The sequence below is a fragment of the Montipora capricornis genome, chromosome 6, assembly GCF_036669925.1.
Source record: "Montipora capricornis isolate CH-2021 chromosome 6, ASM3666992v2, whole genome shotgun sequence".
NCBI classification, from domain to species: Eukaryota; Metazoa; Cnidaria; class Anthozoa; order Scleractinia; family Acroporidae; genus Montipora; species Montipora capricornis.
In genome coordinates, this window is record NC_090888.1 from 1,488,476 (window position 1) to 1,502,224 (window position 13,749).

The following is a 13,749-nucleotide window of genomic DNA, read 5'->3' on the forward strand; positions in this document are numbered from 1 at the left end:
CTCATCGGTAAACCGCAATTACAACAATTTTAATGAATGGCACAGACCTGCACTTTTTACGCGTTGAATTTTAGCCTCCTTAGATTCGTAGCCGTTTTTAGGCTCGTCCCTAAAAACGGCTGCGAAGGAAGCTAGTTGAATTTCCGCTTTCTCATGTTTTCCACACGTTTCCCTCACGAACTCCATGACTGCGAGTCATGCAAGCCAACATGGCGAGCCATGCGAGCCATATGAGTCAACATGCGAGTCACACGGTTATTGAAAGCTAACCGTTTTAAAATGGGTGCTCAGACTTAAATAATGTTTATCAGCGCTATTTGGAATGGGTACTTTGACTTAAATGAAAGACTCGCATGGCTCGCATGACTCGGTGGCTCGCGCTGTAAAAAGTGCAGGTCTGTGCAACGTTTCCAAAATGGTGGACAGTTATGCCTATGTTTATATTGCACCGGTTTACACAGTTATTAACGTGACATAAGCATAAGCACTATAAGTATAAAACATAAGCATAAGAAAATGGAACGATTTCTTTTTCTTATAATTTTAAAGGCCTGGCCAAACGCTTGCAACATTTCAACGCAACATCTTGCAACATTGTTGGGCTCAACATGTTGCGTACGTTTGGCCACCCTGTTGCGATATGTTGCGTGCGTTTGGCCAGTCCATTCAACACATGTCGCAACATCATGCAACAATGTTGCAAGATGTTGCGTTGAAATGTTGCAAGCGTTCGGCCAGGCCTTTATGCTTAAACTTATATAACTCCCGGCTTACACAACTTATGCTTATGCTCATGTCGCAGTGTAAACCAGGCTTTTTCAGTAAGAGCTCCACAGATTCGAAAAAGTGTTTGTTTTTTGAGGGACAAGGATCAGACAGTGTTTTTATTATTTATTTATTTTTGATGTTGCCATTTTCGTTATCAATGTAATCTTTAAACGACAAAAGGAGAGAAACCATTACTGGGATTCTCGTCTCATTTTCTTGTATCTCACTGACAAAATATCATCGATTCAGCTGATGATTTCCTTAGGTTTTGAAACGCCCCTGTGATAAAAAAATCACTTCCTTTTTTTCTTCAGATTTTAAAAGTGTGTTTGCTTAACACCTGAATGGCAAATTTTTGGCCCTCGATTTTTATCTAAAGGCCGTTTACTTTGAGTGTAAGACCGTGTAAGTTTTGGATTTCACGGTTCTCCACTACTCACGTTCAAAACTGACCGATTAGACCTCATAAGGTTGGATCCAGGGAAAGGGACGTCAAAGGCTCAGCGTGTGAACGCAGCTTATTGCATATGTAAAACACAAGTTTAAAAGTCTGTAAGCCCAAAACTTCCGTGCTGCATATTAATTCTATAGCGTACACACGCATTGCATTCTTAAACTAGTGAGCCTTTGAGGTCATTTTCTCCTAGATCCAGCCCTCTCAAGAACTTAAACTTTTTATAATGGTGGACCATTAAACGGGAAAATTCCAGATAAAATAAACAGGTGTCTTTTCGAAATCAAGGTTTAAAACTATGGTTACTCAGTGTTTAGTTAACATAGTTTTGAAATCCAAAGAAAAATAGGAGATGAATTTTTTTTTGGTCACAGGGGCACTTTAAGAAAACTGGGAAAGTTTATCTTTTCAGGTTCTTGCAATTCGAATGCACCAGCCACTGAAACAAAACGAGCTCTTCCTTTCGGCAGCCAAAAAGGCTCTGCAGGTTTGCACAAAAATAACATTTGCTGCAGCTAGGCGACGTACTCCATTTAACTCAATCTCAGGCTTTCAGTTTTAAGGAAATTTAATTTTCTTTGAACACCACAACACCACTGCGATGTTTCCCAAGACCACCAAACCAGTCAACACAAAAGTGTTTGTGACGGTGGGGCCAGAAAGATGCAGTAGAGGTTCTCTCCGCTGTATCATGTCCAGCTCAACAGCTGAGAACTCATCAGATGCTCCAACACAGCACAGTATATGCAGAAAGTGGTGACTGTGACCCAAGACATCAAACACACCTACCATTAGACGCTCTGGGATCCGAGTAGTATAAGCCAAAGTCCCTCCAACGTAAAATAAACAGTGACGCGCGAAGTAATGAATCGATGCTGCACTGCTGCAGGTCGTCGGGTTACATAAGATTAGCATAAACAGAAAGGGCGATGTGTTAAACAACCAAGAGCTACTGTAAGTTGCAGCTTTGATAACTGCATCAAAACGGTTTTTTTGCGCAAATGAGTGGCAACATGCGAACGTCGAAACGAACGAAATAGCCGCTGATATTCCCAGGAACATCGTAGGGGTATTGAAAATCACCCAGTTTGTGAAAGCCGGACGGGAGTAAAAGTAGAACACTTGGCCAGCTGTAAATGCGTACACACTAATAGCAGAATAATCGAGGAAAAAACAAATGTGTCGAGCCTTGATGGATAAACAATTAAACAAATGCGCCCCCACACTCATCGCTAACATGGTACAAATCCCGAAAGCGAAGCAGAGTAGGGGATAGATATGGGAATCTTCCCAAGGATTATGTTTCTTGAACACTGCTGCAAAGCGAAATACGAAGATCACAAGCGCCAAGGCGTGACTCCAGATATTGATGGTCTCATTCGTTGCTTGAAAAAGACTTTTGAAACAGTCTGAGACTGATGAATTGCATTGTCGATAGGAAGAAATTATGAACGGTTCCCTAAAGAACGAGGGCATCTGATCAAAATTCAACAGCGTTCGTTGATTACCATACTTCAATATCTTCTCGTTGTTGTTATCCGTCAAGCCCTTTTGGATTTCGTTAACCAAAACCCAGTTGTCTTCGCATTTGCTTCCCTTGAGCTTAGAATCAGGATCTGAATATTTTTTCTTACTTGTCCTTTTGCTCATGGCTACGAAGAGCTAAGTCAGAATTTCAGTTCTAGGATTTTCGTGTCCATTTCTCGTTTACGTTCTGCATGACTAGCCAGTGTGAATTTTCCAGAACAAAGTTCAAGTGCAATATAAGCCTCTTTGCCCCGCAATGACATTCAACAGTATGCTAATCTTCATGTTATTTTCCACGTGAATAACGATGAATTGAATTCAATATTACGCTACCGCGACATCCAAATGATGCAAAAATAATTACTGACCAAACAAATTGCAATTTTATAGAAATTTTCCCATATTCAGTTAGTTTTGAAAGACATTCCTCGTGCAAATGGCACCAGATAGATGTGGACTCGATGTCACGTTCAGATACGTCAATGATATTTTGCTAATAGATTGGGCCGGTATTTGAAACTCTCCATAAATATTGCGGATAATCCGGGAAACTCATGATTTTGGACCGAATCTCCCTATCTCAGTCATCTCAAGATTACTACAAGTTACAATTTTGTCATTTCTAGAGAGAATCGACTTTCACAACGATAAAATTTCAAATACTTTGTGTTTTTTGAGTTATTTAACATCGATAATAACAAAATTCAAACGTTTATTTTCCCTCATAAACTCCGATAAAACAGCTTGCAAGCGTTTGACGGATTGTAATTTGAGTAATGTGATTGGTCCGAAATAATTTTGTCTAAGTTGTGTGACAGTGTACTTTCTTTTTGCGTGAAAGACACAATATGACGTCATCAGAAATGGCCTCACAAGTGTTATGACGTCACGATGGATGCAGCCACTCACTCAGCCAGTCAACGTACACTGCCAGGTGTATTTTCGGATGAGCGCAACTTTATTACTATTTCTTTTCAAAAAAATTGACCACTATAAAGTCAGTACTTGAGTCACAGCTGGTTCAACGTCTCGGCTGCACTTGTAAATAGCCAAATGGTTTGCCTCCGGCCAGGTGGGATTCGTTCTGTCGTGTTAACACTGACATATGATAATGGTTGACCTCTCCCCCATGAGGGCTTAATAGTTTCATTGAAAAGCCCTCATGGGGGAGGGGTCAACCAAGTATCATATGTCAGTATTTCTCATATGCGCGAGGGTTCCGACGTGTGGTGTCTGTTTTTATCTTTTCGATTTCCCATTTTTGGAATCCTAGTACCTAAAAGATGCAGTTTAAGGCCAACTTGGGGCTGCGAAACGTGATTCACCCGCTGACATCTCGAAGTGCTTCAAAATTAAGGCACCCAGTAAGCGTCAAGTGGTACCGCCATCTGAGTTAGTTCAGTACTGGTTTGCGCAAATGCCAAGTTGTCCAGTTATACTTCATTTTAAAATTACAAAAGATCTTCTCGATGTTGGATTCACTCAGGGCCGTAGCCAGTATGAGGCAAACCGAGGCACTTGCCTCAGTCATTTTTTCGTGATTCCAGTGTTGCCTTTAAAATGTACTCATCATAAACACCTAAAATACCTTCGAAGAGAATTTAACCGTTGACATTGCCTCAGTCATAACTTTTTTCTGGCTACGGCCCTGTCACTACTCGACTACTTTGGCTCATCATGGCCATAACGCATGTGTTGACCAAAATAGTGTTACTGGAACGAGGATTGGCCAGGCATGCTTTTCCTACAACTCACATATATTACCGATGACCTTGTGGTAAAGCGGTCCTACCAACTGGTGATGGGAAAGACCTATCGTGTAACTTGATTAGATGTGAGATAATGGTCTTTCAGTACAAGTGCAAGTGTTCCCTCAACTAATTCAGTAGTTCAGTAGTTTAGCCAACGATCCTTTAGCAGAAAGAAGAAAATCGTTGCAAGTCTTTTCAAATTGCCCACTACTAGGTAAAAAAGAAGTAAATAGAATTCTAAGGCTGTTACATTCATCAACACACATTATTGCCCAGTTGGGGCAAGTTAGAAATATGAGAATCACTCATTCTTAAATCGCCATTACAACAAATGTTTGCCTACGCAGACAAACCTGTACTATAAAAAGCCATCATGCCGTGTTCTACTATTAGATGATTTTGATGAGATTGATCAGGTGCAGGGTTTTCGACAGTTTTGTAAAGTAGCGGATATATTTCTAAAAGCACCGGACGTGACATTAGGGAGCTTAAGCAACGACAACGGCGACGGCAACGAAAACGTCTCAAAATATAAATTCGCGGTGTTTTAATCGCTTCGTGACTATTTCAACCTTTCTAATATGACAAGCGTGTGGTAGTTCCTCAAAATTAATACTGGCCAGAACGGCGCTTAATTTAGGGGGAAAAATTTATCCTCAAGTGCTGACGTTCTTCACAAAACCGAAAATTTGGTTATTTTACGTTGTAGTTTTGCTGACGACGGCAAAGAAATGGACAAAAGTGAAAAAAGCACGTGCAGAACGTGCAAAGCTATTGTTTTTGCCCACTAAAAATGCAAATTTGTGACGTCCGCGTTGCCGTTGCCGTTGTCGTTGCTTAAGCTCCCTATTTTTGATGCCGGAAGACGCCTTGTGAGCGCCACGGGCACGAGCTACCTAAGGGGTCTGGGGCATGCCCCCACCCACCCCTTGGAAATTTTGAAAGTAGAACACTCAGAAGCGCTGTTTCCAGTGTTTATGGAACCAAAGAATCATTTTCCCAGGCAAGGCTGGAGTTCATTCAAATTCTCTTCAAAAAGTAAATAAGAAAAATCATAAGAATAAAAAAATAAAACAAACCCCTCAAATAGTGGAATCAAAGTACAGGACATGGAATGGGAAACCACTGGACGAAACGTTCGGCCTCCGGCCTTAATTAAGCGAAGACCCTGCTGGTAGATAAATTGAATATTTGCTGAAAAGAGATTGTCAACTGCAGCCTTTTTCTTCGAGGAAAGCAAAAATTTGGTATTGACAATAAAGCAATTGGATTAAGCGCACACATCTATTCAATTTTTATTCGTTAAGCCAACAAACTTTGACAGGAGCGTCTGCAAATTTGACAAGAACGACTGAAACAAAGCAGCATTCTGTAAACTCAAACATTCTCTTGTACACCCTTGGTTACGAAGATCTAAGGAGACGTCTCCAGTTTTAAATACTTTTGAAATTTGAACTTCTGAGACTTGAGGATTGAAGTATTCACATTGAGATGATGGAGCTTGGAAGAAGAATATTTATCAATTAAGAGGCAAGCTAACTTACTCTGTGGAAGACCACAACTCGTGTAAAAAAATACAAACTGAGGTTGTGTGTTTGAGTCACTGGCCAATCGTCTTCGTTACGGAAGAAACATCCAATATGTCAACAAAATCTTTTGTCGATTCAGAAATGCAGAGAGCAGATTCTTCTTCAAAACCTCCAAGATCCGGAAGTAAAGGAGCTTCACAAGTTGACAAAAACAACAACACTGATGACAACGAAATTACTCTAGAAATGCTACGCAAGCTTCGTCAAATGGAGGACAAGACCTCCAAGGAGGACACACTCCTCGTTCATGAACCTTCCATTAGAAAAAGCGCTTCATTTCAAAATATAACGGAGTTATCTGACAATTGTACAATCGACTTAAGAAGGAGAGGGTCAGATCCCCGCTCCCAGCCAAGGAGCCCCGCAAAAGAAAATCGAACTTCCGGAGGGAAACGCCGGGGCCCCTGGGAGCTGCGAAGGTCGTCTACCCCTATTCCTGGGACTTTAGAAGTCAGCTCAGTTCTTCGAAAAGCTCTGGGAAGGTTCTCTTCTGAAGTGGGCCACGCGAGTGTCACGGAAAACGAGGAATTAGATGACTAAAGATAAGTTGTAGTCTTGTTTTGGGCGCTGTTTTAGCCCGATACCCGTTATAGTAATAAGAAACGTTCTTTAAGACTTAAGTTAGGTGACGAGGGCACAGCGCATAGCCCAGCCCAAGTAAAGGGCGGTAAATTTTAAAGATATCTTGGGACGGGAAGGTAAGAAGAATCATCCTTCCACCAAGCCGTTCCACCCCGAAACCCTTCAATGGATGCTGCGTTTGAACTTGGCCTCAGTTACAGAATAAATTATCGTTGCTTTATTGCATTGTCAGTATGTGTTGAAACATGCAACTCGTTGGAAAAACTAATGCTTGTGACAACTGTTTAGGTGTGTTTGCTTACTTTTTCTGATTTTTTTAAACGCGAAAATGTTGAAAATGTTACAATGTAAGGCGTCTTAAAAATAAAAGCAGTTCTTATCCAATCGCTCAAGTGCATGGATAAAATAAAGTAAAGGAGTGGCATTTAAGAGAACATAACAGAGTCCCAAGGAAAAAAGGAAATGCAACGTTTTTTCCATAAATTGAGGCGATAGTTAATAGTAAGCAGCGTGCGTAGTGTACACTAACAAATAATAAACACATCAATTCAACAATCAAAAGCTGCCCTTCGATATAGCGAACACATGATTGACATCACCTAATCTTATTACTGTGCCAATTAGGGCCTTTACAGGTGCTGAAAAGAAGGCTTTTTTGACTCTTTTTGTTCCTGTGTTTGGGAAAACAATATCAGAATGATTGTAAACAGACGTCTACCCTTTAGCTAACAATAAAGGAAAGGAAAGGAACTTTACTTAAGTGTCTTGTCGTTCTAGCGCTGGAGCACTAATTAGGAACACTGTAAACTGAAATTAACAATTAACAAAAATCAAGTCAAATGTTGGTTTTTGAGGAGTGGGGAAACCGGAGTACCCGGAGAAAACCTCTTTGTGCAGAGTAGAGAAGCAACAAACTCAACCCACATATGCCGGATCTGGGAATCGAACCCAGGCCACATTGGTGGGAGGCGAGTGCGCCATCCCTGCACCTCAAATGTCAAAATGTTTATTGATCTACATGTTCTTCCAATGATAACGTATGAAGGTAATATTGTACTTTGTCTGAGACATCACACTGAACATTGGTGTTGTTGTGTCTTTCAATCGTATCAGCAGATTGTCCCATGACAGGACTCACATTGAACATCTCACGCGCAGACTCGTTTGGTGTTTTATGAACACCAACCAACATTGCAGAAGAGCGAGTTTGTTGAATCCGTGGTAATCTATCTACATCGGTAGACTCAAAGTCATTACTTGTCCCAGTAGAAGTACAAGTCGTTACAACTTTGCTTCCAGTCTGTGATTTTGCACCGTTAAAAACAAAAAGATCCGCAAATTTGTATCGCGATGAGACTGGGGATGATGGTGTCAGCGGGCTCATACGCTCATTTGAATCGGATAAAATCACTGGACAAGACAACACCCGTTTGTTGAGAAGCTGTACGCCTTGACTTCGTCGAGTTATGACGGGGCTAATGAGTGCTTCAGCAGGCGATTCGGACAGAGTTCGTCTCCTCCTGCTACACAAAGGACTCATAAAATTACGCGTTGAAAATGGGCTCGGAATTTTACGGTTTGGAATGCGTACTCCAGCAGAAGTTTCATCCAGGCTCTCGTACGATGAGTATCGAGAGAGAAACGGGGATAGTGGTCGAACGTTGTCGCCTCTGACGTCATGCCATGACCCAAATTTTCGCAAATTACCTGCGTGTGGAATAAATCAAATTAGGTCAGTAGCACGTCGGGATCTTTAGTTGTTCTGTGCCGCATAATTCTCTAGCTTCGGCATCCGATGAAAAGAAATCGGTATATTCGATTGCGCTATATGAATGTATACAAAACGTTGAATGAAATAACGAATTAAAGGCTGTATCAGAGTGAAACGGTGTAGCTGGATTGAGTATTGCGTTCATCGTGTGAACGCAATATATTTGGCCGAAGGTGAGAGTCAATTATCACGTGATTATCAAATTCTTGAGAAATGGAACTCAAGGCTCGTTTGAACTTGTAAATATCAAATATAAACAAGAAATATACCAAGGAATGGACAGTATTCAGTCACACACACGGCGGTCATTAAGGTCAAAAAAGCCAGATGAGATTGGAATGGGAAGGCAGTTCTTCTTTTTCTTGAATTCAGGAAAGCAGTAACTCTAAATACCGTAAACTAATCGTAACGGTCATTTAAATACAGCTGTGTGTGTCAGCAGAGTCAATACCGAGTGTCTAATGTTAATTAAAGCTAAAACAATCACTGAATACTAATATGCAGTAATTAATAAGCGAACCAAGTTTTGGGATTTTTAGGTCGTAAAACTCCACTGTTTAACTCGATGCACTGAAATCCATAATTGACTGTGGTCGGCGAATCTTGAATAATTTCACGACACTGTACAGGACAACTAAAGGCGAGAAGAGAACTAAAGCCAGTCGGTTTAGGAGAGACTCCTCGCTTGTTTTTAATCTTTCACCCTCTTAGATGATAGACCGCATTGTTGCACTGGAAATTTACTGAGTACATGTACTTAAAAACATGAACGCTTCAATACAAACCATTGTTTGACAACTGCTCTCGACTGGAGAACTTTCTTGTTTTCTCTGTAGTTTTGCCTTCAAACACAGTTGGTAAACTCGAAAAGTGTTCGATCATTTCATGATCAACAACTTCCTTTATTTGCATTTCATCTGGCGCGTTTTCCAGCCTCACTTGACGGGTTGAGCCCCTTCGTACGTTTTTGGGAGAATCCGTCGAAGTCTCCATTACTTTTCCATTTTCTTTGTCGGGATGACAGGTAGTCTCCATTATAATCGAAGTTCCAACGAAGTTGACGACCTCCTTCGCGGATTAAAAGATGACAATGAATTATTTGTAGAGCGTCTTTCCAAAGTCCTCACGAGTTTCTTCCTTTCGCCTCGACATTTTATACTGATACGACACCAAGAAACCAGTTGTCAGAAACGTTCTTGAATGACTTTCTCAAAATCCTCTCTTCCCAATCGAAACTCCGAGATCATTCGATTTTGCAATATTAGTAAACTCCTTTGTAAACATAGGATTTAGCGTTCTTTTGTTCTTTTCATACAAGAGCTGTTCTTTTCACTATAACAGTTATTCAAAACATCATATAAGCCGCGATCTTTCGGCCAATTACAAAGCAAGCCAAGAGCTAAATGAAAAGCAAACAGAAAGCGTGGTCTGTCCATCAGTTTATTAGAAGGAATGTCAAATAGTAAACACAGGCTTCAGGGCCTCGATAGCTTGCAATCGAGAGAGTTAGGATGAGAGATGTCTTTCACGTTTCCCTTCGCGTTTCGTTTCCATGACACCTGTTATGGAATGGTTACCTAATAGCTCTTAAGTAGCACAATTTCCATTGACATTTACAATTTTTTGAGACTGCATGGAGATACAAAGTAAAGGAAAAACGCTGTTTTTTCACTAGGCCTCGGAATCAGTGAACGTAAGCAAGGTGCCGGGTGCATAATTAAAAATAAACTTGAGCGGAAAGGCTGATAACGGTGAAAGAATAGATAAAGCCAATCTTTCGAAAAGCAATGCCTTTCTTCAACGACAACGGTCTACAGAGACGCTACAAAATCAAGACACGCAGTGGTATTTCGTGGTATGTGCTGCAATGCTTAAGAATGTGAATTTAACGGATTTAAGTTGTAATGTTCTTAGAGCGATTTTCAACCGAGTGTCGTAAAACCAAAACCAAAGTAATTACTTTAGCCAATCAGAAAGGACGGAGACAATCCAGTAAACCAATGAAAACTCGAAGCAATTGCACCGTAGCCGACACAAAGCGCGGGAAAATGTGCACGCGCGAGTCACGATTGGTTTTGGTATTACTTCTGATTGGTTGAAAAAGTGGCGCGAAAACTTTGAAGCAATCACTGAGTGAACTAATCATAAACCAAAGCAATTTGCTAATTACTTTCGACACTCAATTGAAAACCACTCTAAATCTGGACAATTAAAGCAGTTGTCACCTGAAAAATTCAGGTGGCTTCAGTGGGACTCAAAACACATGACCTCCACGATGACGGTGCAACGCTCAACCAACTGAGCTATGAAGCAACACAGTTGGGAGCAGATCAATTTGCTGAGCTCATGTGTTCCCGTGAAAGGACTGCATACTTCGTTTCTCATTACTTTCACATTACGTCATTGCCTTTTTTCGAACTGTTTGTTTATCACATCAAAAAACAACACATTACGATTTGTTTTGTCCTTTCGGGACGGTGACCCTGTACTTTTATTAAAGAAATCATTGGGTTGGAGCAGCAGGCGCAATGGTGCGATCATTCGCCTCCAACCAATGTGGCCTGGGTTCGCCTCTCCTCCAAGAGTTTTTTTCCGGGTACTCCGATTTTCCCCTCACCTCAACAAGCCAATGTATGATTTGATTTACTTATAGTTTCTTTGCGATGAAGAGAGAGCCATTTTGTAATTTGGAAAGTCGATAAAACCATTATCATCATCACCAGGTTCACCTATTGTAGATTTTGTCACCGGATCAATGCACCATGCAGGAAAGAAAGAGCGCATGTGCGGTTTGGCTGGGTTAAATTTTGAAGGAAGACAAATAAGACATGCCGGTAACGGCAGCCTTCCTCGAGTTCCATGGTTGCTGATTAATTAGCGATAAGAGCATAAATCTCAAGAACTTGAAATCTTTGAACTAAACAGTAAGTCGACATTGCTGAAAATGCTAAAAATGCATCGTCACTTCTAATTAATGTCCAGAAAGATAACGATTCTGGTAAGCAGGAAGCGCGTCAATGATGACTTTCACTCTTGCGCAAACACGCACAATGAAATGAACAAAAATATTCGTGTTGAAGAAAAAAATGCCTTGAGGCTAAAGTTCAGCTGATTCAGAAGAAATATTTTGTTAGAGGTTAAACAGTATTAAGTAAATACTGCACAGAGGGTCAAGTTCCTTTCCAGAGAGGGTGCCCCACCGAACCGAAAGTATATAGTTCATCTGGTTACTTGTATTTTCCCGTTTTCGCAAGGGTTCCTTGCCGTTTTTGTGATTCATAAATTTATGTCATTTCATGCTTGAGATGTTAGACTCACCTCGATTTAATAAGTGCGCTTTGGTCAATTTGGAACTGTGACGCAAATTTCTGCATTGAAAACTGATTAATTAAAACATAAAAGAACAGGCTGGGCAATTGTTTAGAAAAGAAACTTCTCAAGCAAATTATCCATAACGGGAAAAATAACATTAAAACCCTTAAGTTCATTGTTTGAAAACTGATGTTCTATATCCAAGTGTCAAATAAATCACAATGATGATTGATTGTTATCTTCGCACGCGAGCGAGAGTGGACTAAAAGATACTGCGCAATCACATTTGACAAACATTTGTGGAATCCCTTAGCACTGGGATACATCAGACGTTAATACGATTGGCTTTGTACACCTTATTGTCCTCTCCAAAGAATGGAAAGCACAAAAATCGCTGCTATGGGGCAGGTCAAATTTAGTCTGCGAGAGTTAAACCTTAAACGAGGAGGAAACAATGTGCGCTGGCTGAATGATCGCGAAGACAGAATGCTGCAGAAGTCTTTGAACTCGATGGAGAAAGCTCATAAGGAGACACTGAGTCGTCTTCAACATGAAGTCCAAGGTCTGCAGGATACATTGAGAGGACAAGCAAACGGTTCGCAATCCGCAGTTCATTAAGAAAACGCACGCACCTGAGAAAGAGAACAGCGGAGCAAAACGAACAACAACATCAATACACACGTTTGACCTGAGAAGACTACCAAGCGAGCATTTGCCTCTGGCGATAAGTTTGGTGACGAAATTCCAAACTCAATGGTTGAGGAATTTGAAGACGTAGAGAATCTCTCTTGAAGGTACGAAGTCAGTGTTGCTAATTTATTCTAGTTTTGCATCTCTCAAAATCCAGCAAATGAATAATAAATAAGATCGAAGCATCAAAAGGCCTGAATTCCACCACTTTACATTTGTGAATTTAAAGTAAGGCCCTTTTAACTTTCATCGAAGTTTGCTACGAGTGAAAAAGTTGCAGCTAACGTCGCTGACAACACGCGTCCCTGTCTCTTCGCATCGAAAACAACTAGTTCATCAGTTAGGCAACATGTGTAGGGCTTTGTTGATGTTTGCTTATTAGAACTTTTTACTTGACATGTCAGAACGAGGAAATAATACACTCCGTCCACTTCGAAGCAAATTAATTATGATATCACAACCCCATGATTAAAGAGATACGTATATATATCCCAAATATCATTGAATAATTGACCGACTGTAATCATGTATCTAATTGGCAATGCCGTCTCCTTTAGAGGTAACAAGTTAATTCAAGTCAGACATTATTTCGTGGGTAAGTATTCACGGTAAGGAATGCAAGATCATTTATGCTTGTTTGAGCGCAGCATACACGATTTTAGCCCAAGCGTTCGAGTTCAGGAAGGATGGGTTGGCAATAATGGCGATGGGAAACAAACAAAACAATAACTTAATTTTAATTTCAGGGTGAAAGAAAGTGAAAGAGTATGTACAAAAGCGAAAACAACGAGTTTGTTGATCAAGACAAAGTAGAAAGTAAAGGAAATTGAAAACTACCGAACCGTATAGGTTAACCCAAACCCTAAAATGTTCTTTTTCAGATGACAGCAACCCCAGTCAAAATACTTTAAAGGGTCTGGAAGTGAACAGCTCCCATAAACATGCTGCCTGGACGAGAAAAGTGTCCTCGGACTTGAAACGACCAATCACGAAGCAGTTATCGAGTTCATCGGAACACTTGTCGTCTTCACCGTCGTCTTTGTCGGGTTCACGTCAAAAGATTTCCGTCACCGATCCGCCTCCAACTGGAAAACTGAGCGTTAGTCCTGGTTTGAGGAAAACCCGAGTCTAAATTCCCTCCAGTTTAACACACATCCTACCTCAAACCGCAGTAAAGAGAGATGTCCGGCGAAACACCAATCCAGGCGTCTACAAATCCCAGCATTTCAGTTACTCTCAACAGTTCTTCACAACCGGTCAGAAAACTTCACCAAAACCAATGCGCAAGCACCAAGGTAGTCCGTT

The 13,749-nt window shown here is 40.8% G+C and overlaps 2 protein-coding genes across 2 annotated transcripts; both read right to left on the reverse strand.

The window, feature by feature from the left end:
- Window positions 1–876: 876 nt before the first annotated feature.
- LOC138054578 (membrane progestin receptor gamma-A-like) lies at window positions 877–3,185 on the reverse strand. Its single transcript, XM_068901078.1, has one exon. The coding sequence runs from the start codon at window positions 2,870–2,872 to the stop codon at window positions 1,781–1,783; it is 1,092 nt and encodes a 363-aa protein (XP_068757179.1). The 5' UTR covers window positions 2,873–3,185; the 3' UTR covers window positions 877–1,780.
- A 2,689-nt stretch (window positions 3,186–5,874) lies between these two features.
- LOC138054580 (uncharacterized) lies at window positions 5,875–10,698 on the reverse strand. Its single transcript, XM_068901079.1, has 2 exons — window positions 9,228–10,698; window positions 5,875–8,378 (listed from the first exon to the last, which is right to left on the reverse strand). Exons 1-2 carry the CDS (start codon window positions 9,475–9,477, stop codon window positions 7,678–7,680), a joined length of 951 nt encoding a protein of 316 aa, XP_068757180.1. The 5' UTR covers window positions 9,478–10,698; the 3' UTR covers window positions 5,875–7,677.
- Between the last annotated feature and the right edge of the window lie 3,051 nt (window positions 10,699–13,749).